The 18,636-nt window shown below is 40.1% G+C and overlaps 2 protein-coding genes across 2 annotated transcripts in view; both read left to right on the forward strand.

Moving 5' to 3' along the window:
* OTUD7B (OTU deubiquitinase 7B) overlaps positions 1–18,636 on the forward strand; it is a 59,133-nt gene that overhangs the window by 16,011 nt on the left and 24,486 nt on the right. Inside the window, exon 2 of the mRNA XM_006049209.3 lies at positions 17,671–17,820. Within this exon, the coding sequence (XP_006049271.1) occupies positions 17,736–17,820 (85 nt within the window). The 5' untranslated portion in view covers positions 17,671–17,735. The remainder of the gene's footprint in view (positions 1–17,670; positions 17,821–18,636) is intronic.
* LOC102416616 (geranylgeranyl transferase type-2 subunit beta-like) lies at positions 15,453–17,032 on the forward strand. The gene is given in 2 exon segments (XM_044944434.2): positions 15,453–16,169; positions 16,172–17,032. Coding segments are annotated over 2 exon segments (978 nt in total). The 5' UTR covers positions 15,453–15,595; the 3' UTR covers positions 16,576–17,032.

Raw genomic sequence — 18,636 nt, forward strand, 5'->3', positions numbered from 1 at the left:
TGGCCTTGTGCTATGTCGTTGGGAAGGTTGCCTTATACTACTTTGCTGTGCTCTATAGTGGCAAGAAAATTAAGCAGGATTTATTATCTGTTAGAGGCTTATAGTACATTTTACTGGAAGCATCTGTCTACACAGAAAACAGTTCATCCCAGTTTGTTGGTAAGATCAACCACATTCCTACATTATGGACCTTATAATAAATAACAAAATTATATTGGTCGGTCCAGGGTAGTATCTGCCTGGCCTTCCAGTGTAGGAAGATTGAGGAAACAGTGCCATTGACCAAAATATTTGGTTAGCTGTTATCATCAAAAGCCTTTGCAGTCAACTTCTGATGATTTGTATTTTTGGAGAAGAACATGTGATTTTTATAATCCAAAATAAGTTATTCAGTAAATTCTGAAAAGACTACTTACTTTTCAAATTTTCCTTTTCATCTTTTTCTGTCTCTTGTCCCTGTCCCTTGGTAAATCTTTGTCCAATAAAGGAATTTAGCTGATACCCATCTGGCATTTTCTGTGGAACCAGCCCATTAGATGAACATCTAGAAAGCAGGGATACTGTCTCATACCTCAGTTGGAAAAGAATCTGCCTGCAGTGCAGGAGATCCTGGTTCGATTCCTGGGTTGGGAAGATCCACTGGAGAAGAGATAGGCTACCCACTCCTGTATTCCTGGGCTTCCCTTGTGGCTCAGCTGATAAAGAATCCACCTGCAATGTGGGAGACCTGGGTTCAATCCCTGGGTTGGGAAGATCTCCTTGAGAAGGGAAAGAGTACCCACTCCAGTATTCTGGCCTGGAGAATTCCGTGGACTATATAGTCCATGGGGTCACAAGGAGTCGGACACGACTGAGTGACTTTCACTTTCAGTTGATGTATGGTATGTCCTCTTCACTCAGCAGAGTGCCTGGCATTGAGTGGGTCCTTAATAAGTGCTTACTGAATGGCTGAGTCAGGAGGTTAAGGTTTTCATTAGGGGAGAACTGTGTGACTCTTGGTGCTACTGTGCTGATCATGGCCCTTTCTAACAGGATGAAGCAATGTAGCTTTCTCAAAAATAAATGTGAATGCAAGGAAAGTTTTTGCTTTGATATTTGCAGGCATTTTATATTTTAGGACAAGGAGAAGTAATATGTTAAAGGTTTGTGCTTTCTCTCTTGATTTTTGTGTTTTATTCTGTTCAAAGTTTAATTATTTCTATGATATCTTAATAACGTACGAGAAGCATAGCTTCATACTATCAATAGAAAAGAAAAAGAAAAATCTCTCTGTATGTCACACATAATTTTATAAAACTTCAGACCTAAGGGATATGTCTAGAAGAATACAGTATCTCAAATCCAATTTATATTTTTAGTGTTGTTGAGCAAAACAAAAATGATGATTTAATTTGAATGTGTCTTTGTGATTTTCTTTATAGATGGATGACTTCCTTTTTTTAATATGGTTTGCTTAAGTAACTAAATTTCCCAGGTACACATTTTTTTCTTTGATATATATCTATAGACGTAAGAGATTTAGCTGGGTGGCAGGAGAAGATGGAATTTTCATAGATAAATCCACAAAGTGGATTACATGGAGAATTGAAAATTATCAGTATATGTGAAGTCAAGTGAAGATTTCTGGAACAGGAGTTAACCAACTTATGTTCTACACACTCTTTTCTCACTGGTTAGCTTTGGGCAAGTCACTAAATCTCACTCACCTGGTTCTCAGTGTTCTCATCTGTCACTTGAGGGTATGGAATGAAATGATCTCTGATATCCTGGTTCTAAAGTCCATAATTCTAAAGGGCCAAATAAAGAAAATAGACTGACTTTTGGTCCCTTACCACCAGCCTGTTCCACATAAGAGCTGAATGTGAAATGTTGATTATGTAAATAATAGAAGTGTATAATCTATATTCCCAGGTCGACGAGACTTGTCAGATTGTGTTATATGCTCATAATTGATTTTATGTGCACAAATATAAGAGGCTTGCTTGCTTTTAAAAGAGCAGTTATTACCACAAAAGGTACAACCTAGGAGGCACTAGTGGTCAAGAACCCACCTGCCAATGCAGGAGACATAAGGGCTGCGGGTTTGATCCCTGGGTTGGGAAGATCCCCTGGAGAAGGAAATAGCAACCCACTCCAGTATTCTTCCCTGGAAAATCCCATGGACAGAGGAGCCTGGCAGGCTACAGTCCATGGGGTCACAAAGAATCGAACATAGCTGAAGCGACTTAGCACACACTTGCATACAAATGAAAGGGACCCAAATAATGCTCAAGATACCCTGGGTTGGAGTTTCTGCTTCTTACCTGTAACCTGGAAATAGGAATATGTATGTGTTGGCAGGCTTGGTGGGGGGTGGAGAGGGTTGTGGTGGCTAGTAGACAGTGTGGGTGAATGTGGACAGTAGTTAACAGCAAAATATTCAAGAGCTCTCCAACCTGTGGACTTTGCATGGCTAAACTGATTTGACTGTGCTATAAATCCCTGGGGAACGGATATGAACCCTGTGTTGTATTCAAATTCAGAATACGTAGGTCCAAGCTCCTTGCTATCTGGGTATCACTTAAGTTTGTAAGCTTCTCTGTGTGTGTGTGTTTTCCATTAGAAAATAGGGGATAAAAAAGTTTCAATGGGTATTTAATTTTTTAAAATTTTATTAAATGAGGCCATATTTGTGAAAGTGCTTTTAAAACAAATAAATTACAGCAAAAGAGAAGCTATTCTTAGTGAACAGATAGCTGTACAAATACATCTATTCCTATAGACCTTGATTATACATATCTGTGGGTTGAATGGTGACATTTAATAATTCAGAAGACTATTTTAGGTATTTTTTTAGGTATAGATTAGCTCTTGATTATCCACACACATGTACTAGCATGAATAATTTAGAACCACAAATATTTGTTAGGCATCTACTATGTGCCAGGCAGTTTATTAGGCCTGTTTAGAATTTTTTAAAGTACAAAATAAAGGTGCCAGCCTCAAGGATCTTAGTCCTACCTAGAATGCATCTTGTCTTTCAGTCTCATGAGCTCTTACCCATCCTAAAGCCTCAGTTTGAGAAACTTCCCTAACCCATCCAGGTAAACTAGTTGCTTCTTATACTTCTTACCCCACTGGGCACTAGAAACGTGTTGAGATTTCTCACACCAGACTGGAGTCCCTTGAAGGTAGGACTGTGGCTTCACCCTTTGTATCCTCAGGCTGTGGTGGACCCAGCTTGGTAAATTTTGAATGAATGACGGATAGTCAGATTGGTGAGATAAGTGTGAGGAAGCCCAACTAATATGACAAGGTGGTATATGGTATCAGCAAGTGCCAGTGGATAGTAGTTACTATCCATACACTGTACCTGTGGGAGTTCAAATGAGGTTTAGATATAGCCAGGAACTGCATTTGAAGAATTAAAAGAAATAATAGTGATAAAAATATCTTTCTTTGAACTGAATTATATAATTTAAAAAAAGACATTTCTTTTTCTATTTGTTTGAGGCTTTTATAAAAATTAGTATGGTGAAGGAAGTTAATTTATCAGAAGAAATTTACAAAGTGAATTAATTTCCTGTGGGTAACTAATCGCAGATGGGATAGTCATTCTAATTTTTTTTTTCCTTCTGCTATTTCTTCCCTTAAATGGAAGTTCTGTAATTGACAATGAAATGGCCATTAGTTAGGAATCAATAAGGGGAGAGAAGGTTGTCAACTACTGAATATTTGAGGGTTGATTCTAGAGAGATGGTGTGTTTTGTTATTAAACTAGCCTGTGTGGTTTCGTAATATTTATTTTTCTCTCATGTCAAAAGTTCAGTAATCAGAATATTTTTAAGGGCTCGTAGAACTGTTGTTTGTTTGTTTGTTTTACGGGTTATTCTTCTAAAAGTTGAACTTATTGGGAGTTGAACCTTGGACTACCCTTCACCCTAGCTGAAAGGAAAAAAAAAAACCATTGTGTGGGCAAATAGGCATACTGGTCTGGATCTAAAAAAGTAAACACTAACGTGGTTTCTGTTCCTATTCAAGTTACTCTTGTTGTGCCAATAATATAATAATAGGCTTTCGTTGTGACTCTCTCTGCCCTTATTTTTCCAAAGGTCACTTCCATTGTACAAGCCTTCCAAATTATTAAATTTCCCAAATAACTATAACCCAGGGAGCCTTTTATCAGTAGCACTGAATAGAGAAATGCCAGTTCATAAGGAGTTCTCTGTGAGCTTCTCCCTCATTTGTATATTAGCATTTGGCTGTTGATGGGATTTGTCTTTTAGGAACAAATTTTCCTGTTTGTAGCCTGATTAAAAAAAAAAACAAACTAGAAACTTTTGAAAAAAAAAATAGTTAAATCTTGTTCGGACACATACCAGTGGTAATGATAAAGCCAGAGGTCCAATTCTTGAATCTTTACTGGTGTGTTTCCACAATAGCCTATGGTATACTGATAAATTGTTTTGGGAGTGGTAAATTATATGATCGGATTCAGTTTTTTCCTCTTACGTTTGTTTTTGGGGGAGAAAATAGACATCTGGAATGAGTAGAGTAGTAAGGGTTAAGGGTGGGGAGGTAGGGCTGGAAGATTAAGGCATGAGAATTTTGGTCAATATGTGGGAAATTGCTGTTTCTGGAGGTCTGGGGATAAATGAACTATTTAATTCTCCTGCCGGTGCAGGAGATGCAATAGGCATGGGTTCGATCCTTAGGTTGGGAAGATCCTCTGGAGGAGGAAATGGCAACCCACTCTAGAATTCTTGCCTGGAAAATTCCATGGACAGAGGAGCCTGGCGGCCTTCCGTCCATGGGGTCGTAAAGAGTCGAACACCATCGAGAGGCCGAGCACACACACACAGTGAGCTCGGTATGTACCTCTAGGAGAGGACAGACTTTGTTTTTTGCTCTCTTTTTGAGGGACTATCTGGGAGAAGATACAACTAAGGGAATCTCTTTATAACATTTTCTTGAGGACTTAAAAGACACTGGAATGGGAGTGATAGAACAGGTACTGTGTGTATGTGTTTAGACTGGGCCAAGAAATGGCTGTAGGACTGGAGGGTTTGTTTGTAAGAGTAGAGGGAGCTTCTGAAGGGGAGACAAAGGCTGGACACCAGCAGAGTGAGGCAGAGCTTGTGGGAGGGAATTAGGTGCAAAGAAGGCAACTGACATGTTTTGAGGACTTACTGAACACTAGGCACTGTCCTAAAAGCTTTTTATATCTTACATTATTTAATCCTAACAGCAAGTCTGAAGTGTAGATAATTCCCCCAGTTTATACCTGAAGGAACAGAGGCGCTAAACAGTCATATTGCTTACCCATGATTGCACAGCTGTTAGTAGTTGATAAGGGATTGGAGCCTAGATCTGTCTGAATCCAGAGCCTATTCTGTCTCTCCAGGTGGAGGTGTTGAGGCAGTGAGGATGGACTTGCACGTGGCAGACTGCCCATGTCTCCTCAGTCTTCCTCCCTGGACTAAGTGGAGTTTAGTATTTGGGAGTCAGATTGGCTGGACTTATAAAAATCCTGGTCCTACCACTTTTTACTGTGGATTATAACATTTAGTGATACATCAGGCTTCCCTAGTGGCTCAGAGGGCAAAGAACCACCTGCCAGTGCAGGAAACATAAGGGATGCAGGTTTGGTCCCTGGGTCGGGAAGATCCCCTGAAGAAGGAAGTGACTACCCACTCCAGTATTCTTGCCTGGAGAATCCCATGGACAGAGAAGCCTGGTGATTTATAGTCCATGGAGTTGTAAACAGTCAGACTTGACTGAGTGACTAACACTATAACATTTAGTGGTACATAGGTGTTTTTACGGAGAAGGCAATGGCACCGCACTCCAGTACTCTCAGCTGGAAAATCCCATGGATGGAGGAGCCTGGTGGGCTGCAGTCCATGGGGTCGCTAAGAGTCGGACACGACTGAGCGACTTCACTTTCACTTTTCACTTTCATGCATTGGAGAAGGAAATGGCAACCCACTCCAGTGTTCTTGCCTGGAGAATCCCAGGGACAGGGGAGCCTGGTGGGTTGCCGTCTATGGGGTCGCACAGAGTCAGACACAACTGAAGTGACTTAGCAGCAGCAGCAGGTCTTTTTAGTATGTAATTTAGTCAGATCTTTCTTTTTTTTCTAAGGAGGTAATATTTTGTTTTTTTTCACTTGGAAGGGCACATATTAACTAAAAAAAATCTGCCAAGATAGTCTTTCATCTCTCCCACCCACCTAGTCAACAATTGTGTGAAATTCTAAGGGTTTCTGTCCTTTCTCTTTCTCCTTGTCTGGATTCCTTGGAACTGACATCACAGACATGGAGGAGTCACTGACCTTTGAAAATTCTTGACGGTCTTGAATGTTGTGGTTTTCCAGTGAATTTGGGGAGGAGTTGGAGAGTACTCAGACACAGCTGTAATGCATCAGTGGACCAGGAGAGTGGGTACAGTGTGAGAATGTGGACACTTTGGGGGATATTTTAGATGAGAGAATGTAGGGTCAGTAGTTTCTCACACATTTTAACATAACTGTATTATCTACAGCTATGTATTTTCTATAGCTATGTTAAATATCAGTTAGTATTTAATTTTAAGTCACTTTTCTCTGTTACTAAACAGTTGGGCACTCATCATGAAGACTGATTTTAGTACTAGTCTGAGCTAAACAACGTTTAGGGAGAGAAATCTGTTGCGAATAAGATCATATAACAATCTTAAGCAAATGTATTTGAGATGCCCACTGTTTACAACATGGTGAACACTTTGAGATGCCCGGTTTAACACTGATTATCTAGTTATTGTCAATACTGGGGCGGGGGGGGAGGGTGTAGTGGGATACGGTACAAATAGAATTCAGTTTATCTGAATGAAAACTAAGTACTTAACAGGTGCTAGGATGCTAGGAATACAGGATGAACAAGACAAGATTCCTTCCCTGAAATTGCTCATGGTTTAGTGGGGAGACAGACATGTAAATAAACACAAGTACTGTGCAGTATAATATGCTAGAGGGAGAGTACAAGATGAAACACCAAGGAGGAAGTGGGCACTTTAACTTGGGAAGCCAGGGAGGGTTTTGCAGATGAGGTGGTACTTATGGTAGCCTTAAAGAAGAAATAGGAATTCACCTGCTAGACCAGGAGCCAGAAGGCACAACATTCACAAAGGAACTGAAATTTGAAGCATGTAATATACTCACGGAACTATCAAGTACAAGAAGGGGAAAGGTGGGATGTAGATACAGCCGGAGGATTAGGTAGAGCTGGATCATGAAGGGCCTTATTTGTCTTGAGTAGGAATTTGGATATTAAGCTTTAGTCACTGAGGATCCATTGAGCAGTGGGATATAATACTGTCATATTTGCATTTTAGACTGATCAGCCTCTACAAGCAACCACTGTGAAAAATGGCTGGAGAAAGGAAGAGGGAGAAATTAGAAAGCTATTTCCTGGGGTCCAGGTTTTGAACACCTGAGAAAAGATAAAAGAGATGTAGCCTGCAGAAGATGTTGGATGGATCTGAGAATTCTTTAAGATTAAAATTACTAAACTTTAGTAAAGGACGATTTGTGAGTTGAGGATAAGGCCAGAGAGAAATCCAGGGCAGCTCCCAGGCTTCTGACTTAAGTGATAGGAGGGATGATGGTGCTACTTGCTAGAAAAGGCAGTTCTGGAAGAAAAATAGCTTGAACAGGTGGAGGGATAGTGCCCGGTCTGAAGTGCCTGTGGGATTCCTGGTTGAGTTAGAAAGAGTTGGGGACAGCAGATGCCTTTGAAGTCATCGACATTTGGGTGCTCAGGGGCATGAATGAAGTTCTTCAAGGGGATGATATAAAATGAGAAAATGGAAGGCTTGAGGTTAGAACTGTGGGTGAACTAACCTTTGGTGCAGGCACAGAAAGAAAAATTCACAAAGGTAACCAAGGCACAGAATGAGAGAGGCAGGAAGAGTGGTCCATATGTCTCAAATGCTACAAAGAGACACTTTAGATAAGCAGTAAGGAGGATGGTGATGGTCTTCTGTATAAGACAGCGGTGTCCTTGTCTTTCTATTGAAGCCAGTTTTAGTTGGTCGAGGACTGACCATCAGGTGAGAAAGTACCATCAGTGAGTGTAGTCTAATTTAAAGAGTTTTGCAGGGAAGACGAAAATAACAGCCAGCAGATAAGGCAGGAGGAAAATCTGAAGGAACACCCCTTGCTTTGTTTCATACTTTTTTCTGTGAAGTCAGAAGAAAGGTCATCTACTGGGAGTAAGGGAGGTGATAAGGATTTGGTGGGAGGCTCAGGGAGAATGGTGAAGGGATAGGATAGTAGCCGAGAAGACTGGTTAGGTACTAAAGCAAAAGAAAGCAGTGTCTCATTGAAAGGAATGAGACAGAACATGATATATCTGTAGTCATATTACTCTGTATTATTGTGGGCGCTTGTCTTGTACAATAGCCTCATTTAGTAGTGGAGAAGTTGAATGTGAGATCTATCCAGATTGTGCAGATGAAAGGATAAGGGAACTAGGTTTTTATGGGAGAATAAAGTGATCACTCATTATGTTTATGTTTAGATAGGCAAGAAAGGACAAAGTGGAATCTAACCATTTTTCTCGTCTTCTCTGCTCTCATCCTAGTCTAGCTCACTGTCATCTCATTTTACCATAGTTTTCTAAACAGTTCTCCCTAAATCCACTTGTACTCCTTGTAAAGCATTCTTCCCACTGCAACTGGAGTGATCTTTTAATATTTTAAATCTGATTCTGTCCTGTCCCTGCCTATCACTCTTCAAAGGCTCCTCCTTACTTTTAGGATATTAATAAGATCTCAGTCTTCAGTAGGGTCCACTGACCCCCCCTTTGTTCTCATTTTTCACCATTTTCACCTCTCTGTACCTCCTTGCCACAGAACATTGATATGTTTCCTCTGCTCAGAGCATTCTTTCTTTCCCAATTTGTCTCCAGTTCCTACTTATTTTTCAGTTCTTAGATATAATATCACTTCCTTGGGAAAGCTTTTCTTGATTCCCTATATGCTATAATGCCCCTCCCCCAGTGTTTTTCCCTATTGTAATCACAGTTGTTTGTGAAATCTTGTTTTTTTTCCCTCTATACTAGAAGCTTTGTGAAGATAGAGATTATGTCTAGTTCATGGTTATGTGTTCCTAATCCTGACCATAGTGCCTAGCCCAGAGTAGGCACTCCATTAATTTTTGTTGAATTAATGAATAAGATGGTTAAAGAATTGGATGGCTTAGTCTTGAGGCAAAGATGTCCTGAGGTGAGATAACAGGTTTAGTAGTAGAGAGAAACAGCTGGAGGGAAATGAGGTTGTAGCCAGAGTAAGATGTTGGGAGTTGAAGATTTAGAGGTAGAATGGTTTCAGGGCATGGTGGGTCTGAGTTGCTGAGGTACAGATGAAGATCTTGGCATTTGATGAGTTTATGAAACTTTAAGGCAGAAATGCTGGATAGATTATGCAGGTGGGTGTTGAAATTGTTCAGGAAGGTGATAGGATTTGAACCGAGGAGAATATAAGGCAGAGTCATGAGTCATTAATAAACATGAAAGATGGGCACAGCACTTTCCTGTGGTGAAAGAACTTAATGGCTAAAAATCAGTGCCGTTCTGGGAACCAGTAATGCCTGTCCCTAAAGGTGGCACTGGTGGTAAAGAACCCGCCTACCAAAGCAGGAGACATAAGAGACGGGGGTTTGATCCCTGGGTTGGGAAGGTCCCTGGAGGAGGAAATGGCAACCCACTCCAGTATTCTTGCCTGAAAAATCCCATGGAGAGAAGAGCTTGGTGGGCTGCAGCCTTTAGGGTCAGAGAGTCAGACACAACTGAAGTGACTTAGCAGACACACTTGGAAGCAGTATGGTACAGTAGAGAGAGCATGTGTTCAAAATGTCTGGGTTCAGATTTTGGGTAACCCACCTGACTTTTCAAGGCTTATTCCTTTCTGTGTAAACTGGGAATAATAAGCCTGCTGCAGGAGCTTTGTTGTTAATGAAATAGAAGTGTTTTTGAAAGTACTTAATATTAACTTGTTATTCTTTTTAAATTATCTATTTATTTTTAGCTACATGGAGGCTTCTCTCTCTAGTTGCATCAAGTTGGGGCTGCTCTCTGGTTTTGTTGCATGGGCTTCTCATTGTGGTGACTTCTCTGGTTGCAAAGCACAGACTTCAGTAGTTGCGGCTTGTGGATTCTAGAGTTCGGGCTCAGTAGTTGTGGCACACAAGCCTAGTTGCTCCAGAGCATGTGAGATCTTCCCAGGTCAGGGATTAAACCCATGTCCCCTGCGCTGACAGGTAAATTCTTAACCGCTAGACCATCAGGGAAGCCCTGACTTATTTTCTTGATTACTATCCTCACTTCAAGAGAGCATGGAAGTGGAAGTAGGGATGAGAAGCAAAGATAGTAGCAGAAGTGAACTTTGAACAAGGTACGTGTCTTCATTTATTCTACTTGTTGAGTTTGTAATATAGGGTTGGCATAAACGTTTATGCGTGAATACAGGTAATGGCAAGTACTGATATAAGGAAGAATTTTGTAAAAGAAAAAAAAGAGGCCACTGGTTGGCTCATGATAACATTGTAGTGTTGACCTACCACAAATTTTTATGGAAAGAAATGCTTTATATAATCATTTTCCATGAAAATTCCATCATTTCTGGAAGTAGATTTTACTGTTCTGGAGAAGAGATCAAGCACCATTATGTTAAAGAGAGAGGAAGGCTGGTGATTTAGTTAAGAAAAGCATTTTCTAACAATTAGACCTGTCCAACAATAAAATGGACATTGTAGCAAAGAAATGAGTCTCCATCAGAACTTGTATTCTTGTGGAGATAGGATGATTTATCTGTCAAAGATGCAGTAGAAGGATTCTTGCGTGGAGGCTGACATTGGATTACATTATTGCTTCAGTCCCTTTTTGTTGAAGAAGTTCAACTTCATGTTTCAACTTGAAAACTTCCTGTAACTTGTAGTAAATGTTAGTGATTTCTCCACTAACTGGAAAAGTTAGAAGAGTTGCTTACCAGTCCAGATCAGTGATTTTAAAACTATGGGCGATTCATCCAAGAATTGGCTTCACAGGAGGCACAGTGGTAAAGAATCTGCCTGCCAATGCAGGAGATGAAAGAGACGCAGGTTTGATCTTTGGGTCAGGAAGATTCCCTGGAGTAGGAAATGGCAACCTGCTCCAGTATTCTTGCCTGAAAAATTCCATGGACAGAGGTACCTGGCGGGCTACAGACCATGAGGTCATAAAGATTGGACATGACTGAGTGAGCACTAACGAGCACACAAAGTCCCTCTGATTGGAAGACTGGAGGATTTGACTCTGAATTAGATTAGTCGAAACACCATTCAGTCAACAAATATTTGAGTGCCTCTTCTGTTTCATTTGAGAGTTTGAAAGCCAGCGTTTTCTTTTTTCCTTCCTGTGTACCGAGAGCCAAGGACTGTGAGTCTTCGTCATCACCTAGTCCCATTTAGAATTTGAGAAGTCCCATTTGGATAGTCCCATTTGGAATTTGAGAAGCTCAAGCCAGGTGTTGGTAATGGTGAAAAAAAGGCTGCAGTCCTCACCTGTTGGGTAGGGTAAGGGTGGAGTCCATGGCATGCGCCTTGGAGACATCAAATGTAAGAATGTGCTGCCAAGAAGTTTGGTTTAGTGCTTTGAATCTTTGAGCAAGTCATTCTAGATAATGTTGGACCTTGAAATTATTGTTAAAAACTGTGTTTGGAAAAGACTGACCTGCTGTGTTGGCATGTGAGGTCTAAGATGCCATGATGTTGATGGTTTTCATTGGCTTCTCTCACTCAGAAGCCTCTGTTGGCTTGGAAATTGCCTATGAACCTGTGGCTTAATCAGCTTCACTCTTCTGTTGAGCACCTTTTTGTTGATTGTTAAGGAAATAGCATCTCACTCCAGTATGCTTGCTTGGAGAATCCCATGAGCAGAGGAGCCTGGCAGGCTACTTTGTCCATAGGATTGCAAGAGTCGAACACGACTGAGCGACTACACCACCACCACCATTTGTGTTGTGTATTTCCCACATTGTTTCAGAAAGCTATTAAAGTGGCTTTACCTGGTTCCTGTACTTTTTTTTTAAAGAGATAAAGTTGAAATTCATTTTGCAGGTATGCTCTTGGTTTTGGATTATTCATGTGTTTTAAGTTATTTGGACTGCTACCATCTCCTGTGACCTAAGATGGTATGTGTGTAAAATGGGCTCAAGGAAAGAATTTTGTCTGTATTAGAAGAGGAGGAAACCACTCATTCACCTATGAATTTTGAAGTAATTCAGTTCTTAAGCATTTTATCTAAGGAACTAATTTATTTAGTAACTTAGCATTTTGAATTTGAGGTCCAGTTCAGTTCAGTCGCTCAGTCATATCTGACTCTGACCCCATGGACTGCAGCACGCCAGGCCTCCCTGTCCATCACCAACTCCCAGAGTCTACCTAAACTCATGTCCGTTGTGTCGGTGATGCCATCCAACCATCTCATCCTCTGTTGTCCCCTTCTCCTCCTGCCCTCAATCTTTCCCAGCATCAGAGTCTTTTCAAATGAATCAGCTCTTTGCATCAGCTGGCCAAAGTATTGGAGTTTCAGCTCCAACATCAGTCCTTCCAATGAACACCCAGGACTGATCTCCTTTAGGATGGACTGGTTGGATCTCCTTGCGGTCCAAGGGACTTTCAAGAGTCTTCTCCAACACCACAGTTCAAAAGCATCAATTCTTCTGCACTCAGCTTTCTTTATAGTCCAACTCTCACATCCATACACGACTACTGGAAAAACCATAGCTTTGACTAGATGGACCTTTGTTGGCAAAGTAATGTCTCTGCTTTTTAATATGCTGTCTAGGTTAGTCATAACTTTTCTTCCAAGGAGTAAGCGTTTTTTTAATTTCATGACTGCAATCACCATCTGCAGTGATTTTGGAGCCCCTAAAAATAAAGTCTCTCACTGTTTCCATCGTTTCCCCATTATTTGCCATGAAGTGATGGGACCGGATGCCATGACCTTAGTTTTCGAAATGTTGAGCTTTAAGCCAATTTTTTTACTCTCCTCTTTCACTTTCATCAAGAGGCTCTTTAGTTCTTCTTCACTTTCTATGTCATCTGCATATCTGAGGTTATTGATATTTCTCCCGGCAATTTTGATTCCAGCTTGTGCTTCATCCAGCCCAGTGTTTCTCATGATGTACTCTGCATATAAGTTAAATAAGCAGGGTGACAATATACAGCCTTGACCTATTTGGAACCAGTCTGTTGTTCCATGTCCAGTTCTAACTGTTGCTTCCTGACCTGCATACAGGTTTCTCAGGAGGCAGGTCAGGTGATCTGGTATTCCCATCTCCTTCAGAATTTTCCACAGTTTATTGTGATCCACAGAGTCAAAGGCTTTGGCATAGTCAATAAAGCATAAATAGATATTTTTCTGGAATTCTCTTACTTTTTTGATGATCCAGCAGATGTTGGCAATTTGATCTCTGGTTCCTCTGCCTTTTCTAAAATCAGCTTGAACATCTGGAAGCTCACGGTTCACGTATTGCTGAAGCCTGGCTTGGAGAATTTTGAGCATTTCTTTACTACTGTGTGAGATGAGTGCAATTGTGCAGTAGTTTGAGCATTCTTTGGCATTGCCTTTCTTTGGGATTGGAATGAAAACTGATCTTTTCTAGTCCTATGAGTTGTCCAAATTTTCTGGCATATTGGGTGCAGCACTTTCACAGCATCATCTTTTAGGGTTTGAAATCGCTCAACTGGAATTTCATCACCTCCACTAGCTTTGTTTGTAGTGATGCTTCCTTAAGGCCCGCTTGACTTCACATTACAGGATGTCTGGCTCTAGGTGAGTGATCACACCATCATAATTATCTGGGTTGTGAAGCTCTTTTTTGTATAGTTCTTCTGTGTATTCTTGCCACCTCTTTTTAATATCTTCTGCTTCTGTTAGCTCCATACCATTTCTGTCCTTTATTGAGCCCATCTTTGCATGAAATGTTCCCTTGGTATGTCTAATTTTCTTGAAGAGGTCTCTAGTCTTTCCCATTCTATTGTTTTCCTCTATTTCTTTGCACTGATCACTGAAGAATGCTTTCTTATCTCTCCTTGTTATTTGGAAGTCTGCATTCAAATGGGTATATCTTTCCTTTTCTCCTTTGCTTTTCGCTTCTCTTCTTTTCACGGCCAAAAGTTCTTTATGTATGGCCATAATTTCTGACAATTGTGATATTGAAATGGAAGTAAATTAGACATTGATAATAAGCAGAGCAAAAGAGAATGTAATGATCATAATTTATGAAGCTTTAGGGAACTGAAGTTATTTTTTTAAGCCCGGAAATGATCTTAGAAGTCATCAAATCCAAGTCTAGGATATACAAGAGGCAACTGAGACCCTGTAAGTTATTTGACCAAAGTCACCCAGCTAATATATATAGGTGTAAGTAAAAGTCATATGATATGAGGGTAGTAGAAATAATGACAGTATGTTAATGTCTCTTTAGAAAGGAGAGTTTGTAAAACTTTGAGAAATGGATTGAGACTGGGACAGACCATTAGAAATAGAGGGGTGATGTGAAAGGTGAAGTACCCTTGACTTTCTGATCTGAATTTTAAACCTCGAATTGATTGCTCTGGTGGTGGCTGATGCAGAGGTTCAGTTAGTCATTTAATCATTTATTCATCAGGCATTTATTGACTGTCTACAATATTTACAATATTGTAGATTCTGAGCTAGATGTTGGGGCTACAGATATGAATTAAACATTTCTTTCTACTCCTGGACTTCTTGGCCTCCTGGAACAGAACCAGAAAGAATACTATTTTGTCATGTCTCTCCCTCTCAAAAAAAAAAAAATCCTATGTGAAGTTATTAAGTTAGTGGCCTAGTGGTTTTATGACCTACAAATCACTGCTGTTTCTTTGCCTTACTATTTCTATGGAATGCAGAAAATTAGGATCTGATCACACCAATAAGTAAGCTTTGTCTTGGGGTCTGGGGAGGTGTGATGAGAAAGTACCTGAGAATCATCCTTAGCGTTTAGGTTGTTTAGAAGGAGATGTTTCTGGAGAGACAGTCACCTGAGCCACCCTGCTACCCTTGGGAACTCCACTTTTGGCATTTCCCCTAGAGCAGGGCATTGGTGGGTGTGGTGGGGCAGGTATGTGCCTGGTGGCTTTATGAACAAGCCCTCTTCTGCAGAGAACTGTAAACCTGTCTGAAGCGGCAAATTTTGGTGAGAAGTTGTTCTCTTGGTTATTGCTTCCTCAGCTGGGACTGCTAACTTCAGAGGAATGTGGATTGGTGCCAGGCTGACGGGTCAGGGACATAGTTCGTGCCAAAGTCAAGTCTGAAGAAGAGACCTTTTTCAGGTGAACTTACTTGGCAGTCATTTGTCCTGATTGGAGAAAAAGCATGTTTCCTGGGTTCATGAAGTTAGTGGACAAAGATTGACCTTTGTTAGGAACTCTTGGCATCTCTGCCCTGCTTTGCATAATTGCAGAGTGCTTTATTTTGAGTGGTTTCAGATATCCGTTTGCTCCTCCCATTTCCTCAGCTAGCATGAGAATACTAGTCAACTTGAAAGTTATTCACTCTTTTTGCTCTCAGTCATGGGTACACCACAGAAAGATGTTATCATTAAGTCAGATGCACCTGACACCCTGTTACTGGAGAAGCATGCTGATTATATTGCATCCTATGGCTCAAAGAAAGATGACTACGAATATTGCATGTCTGAATATTTGAGAATGAGTGGTATCTATTGGGGTCTGACCATAATGGATCTCATGGGACAACTACATCATATGAATAGAGAAGAAATTCTGACGTTTATTAAGTCTTGTCAACACGAGTGTGGTGGAATAAGTGCTAGTATTGGACATGATCCTCATCTTTTGTGTACTCTTAGTGCTGTTCAGATACTTACTCTCTATGATAGTATTAATGTTATTGACATAAATAAAGTTGTGGAATATGTTCAGAGTCTACAGAAAGAAGATGGTTCTTTTGCTGGAGATATTTGGGGAAAAATTGATACAAGATTCTCTTTTTGTGCAGTGACAACTTTGGCACTATTGGGGAAGTTGGATGCTATTAATGTGGAAAAGGCAATCGAATTTGTTTTATCATGTATGAACTTTGATGGTGGATTTGGTTGCAGACCAGGTTCTGAATCCCATGCTGGGCAGGATTCTTGGCTATTACTAGTCAGTTGCACCAAGTAAATTCTGATTTACTCGGTTGGTGGCTTTGTGAACGACAGCTTCCATCAGGCGGACTCAATGGAAGGCCAGAGAAGTTACCAGATGTATGCTATTCATGGTGGGTGTTGGCTTCCCTAAAGATAATTGGAAGGCTTCATTGGATTGATAGAGAAAAACTCCGCAGTTTCATCCTAGCATGTCAAGATGAAGAAACAGGAGGATTTGCAGATAGGCCAGGAGATATGGTAGATCCTTTTCATACTCTGTTTGGAATTGCTGGATTGTCACTTTTGGGAGAAGAACAGATTAAACCTGTTAGCCCTGTTTTTTGCATGCCTGAAGAAGTACTTCGGAGAGTGAATGTTCAGCCTGAATTAGTGAGCTAGATTAGATCCCTTGATGGAGAAGTTAGTTAATATAGTTTTTATTGTGTTTTAACATTTCAGTAGTTGAAGTGCTTAACAAACTTAATAACTACCGTGTTAATATTTGTACATGAATTGTGTTAATTTTAATAAATTATATAATTATACATATTGTCAATTAAGATCTTTATTGTATCTTTCCTTCTGAAATGCTGTTGTTACTCTGATTTTTTTTGTTTATGCTTCAGTGTATTTGTTTTCTTGTATGTCTTCATAACAGCAAACTTGAACTCTCTTTAGCTGATGAAGTCTTGTGTTCTGATTTTCCTGGGTACTCCCTTGATATGTTCTATATAACTATAGTTAATGTAGATTGGTCTTTGTCAGTGAGAACGTTACTGATAAAGAGTTCATGAACCACATAGGAATTAAAAGATGAAATAAAAATAAATGGCTGAAATTTGGGAATAAAAAAAAAGAAAGAAAGAAAGTTATTCAGTGTGTAGTATCATTGATTCAGCAAATATTTACTGAGGGCTCGGTGCCAAGGGGTACATGCTGGGGATATGTTAGTGAATAAGACACACAAGCTCTGTACTTTTAAGAAACTTGTGTATTGGAGGAGGCGGCTAGACAGCAGCTAAATAATTTCAAAATATATTGAGTGCCTGGAAAGAAATAAACCAGGTGCTATGTTAGGGGATAACGCAGGTGGGAAGTTCTTCAGGATGTGAGTCCGCTGCTGCCTTCCATTAGTTTGCACAAGCAAACTGAGGAATAGAAATGGCATACTCTAGAATGGCAGAGGAGGAGCGTTAAATAGGGGAAATGGTGAACTGTATGTAATGAATGGATGATAACTAGACTTGTGATGGTGATCACTGTAGCGTTTATAGATGTTGAACTGTATTGCTGGGCGCCTGAAACTTACGTAATAAAAGGGAAAACAACTAACGTTAATAAGGAATTAGGAAACCATATTACTCTTTATAGTAAATTCAGCTGAAATGAATGAGCTGGAATAGTTTCCCCATTTGGTTAGGAAGCTGCTGATACTGGGCTATAATATTCCCATTCCACTGTGCGTCAGGCCTTATGTGTTTATTTCCTCCTCAGGTGGAGGCTTGACTTTTGATCTATGTCCTCCCTACATCAGCTGCTTGAACGTACTGAATGATCACATGACCCTGGACATGGATGCTGTCCTGTCGGATTTTGTCCGTTCCACAGGAGCAGAACCAGGATTGGCCCGAGATCTTCTGGAAGGTAAGGAGTCTTTGGGGGAGAATGAGAAGAGAGAAAGTAAAACGTGATATTTATTGTTAGGATAATTTGGAATGTAAGGTGACCAGAAAGATACTTCATGTATGGTAGGCCTTACATTTAAGTTACTTCTAATAATCTAGTTTGTATGTGACCCCCCATAATTTTAAAATGTAAAATTCCTTTTTCACCTTGAATTTTTGGGTAGCTTTTCACCACTGTCAATTTATGCTTAGGTAATACAAGTGAAATTTGAGATTAGTCCACTAAAAGCATAATTTTAGGTCTGTAAGACTTCCTTTTTATATATAAATGACTTGGATTTTCATATTTGGGATCATCCATATTTGTTTTTTTCTTTCCTTTCCTAACTTATATGGATCATTCTGTATAGAGTGGATTAATTTAATGTTTTCGTTTTGCTGCTTTTGTTTACTTATATCTGTATATACACGGAAGTGTGATATTCTAAATTTTAAGATCATTTAGGCTTGGCATCATTTCAGCAGGATTCTTTGTTTGGAGTCATAGTTAACAGATGCTTTTTGATGATGAAAATACATAATGACACAGTTAGGTAAACATGTTGGGGGATGGGCCAGTTCTTAGTATACACAGGTAATTTTTTAGATTGTCAGTCCTTAGTAAGGTGTGGCAGTTTGACATTTACTTAGCTACCTGTGAGACTAGTGTTGATTTGGAAATGGAAGATCAGGGTTTAAATGGCTTTGCCCTTAATTTACATTTGCAGTTTCATCTCCTACTGCTGTTTGCCACAGTGCCTGTGCTCCAGCCAGGCCTGACTTGTCACCTTTTCCT

The sequence above is a fragment of the Bubalus bubalis genome, chromosome 6 (genome assembly GCF_019923935.1).
Source record: "Bubalus bubalis isolate 160015118507 breed Murrah chromosome 6, NDDB_SH_1, whole genome shotgun sequence".
NCBI classification, from domain to species: domain Eukaryota; kingdom Metazoa; phylum Chordata; class Mammalia; order Artiodactyla; family Bovidae; genus Bubalus; species Bubalus bubalis.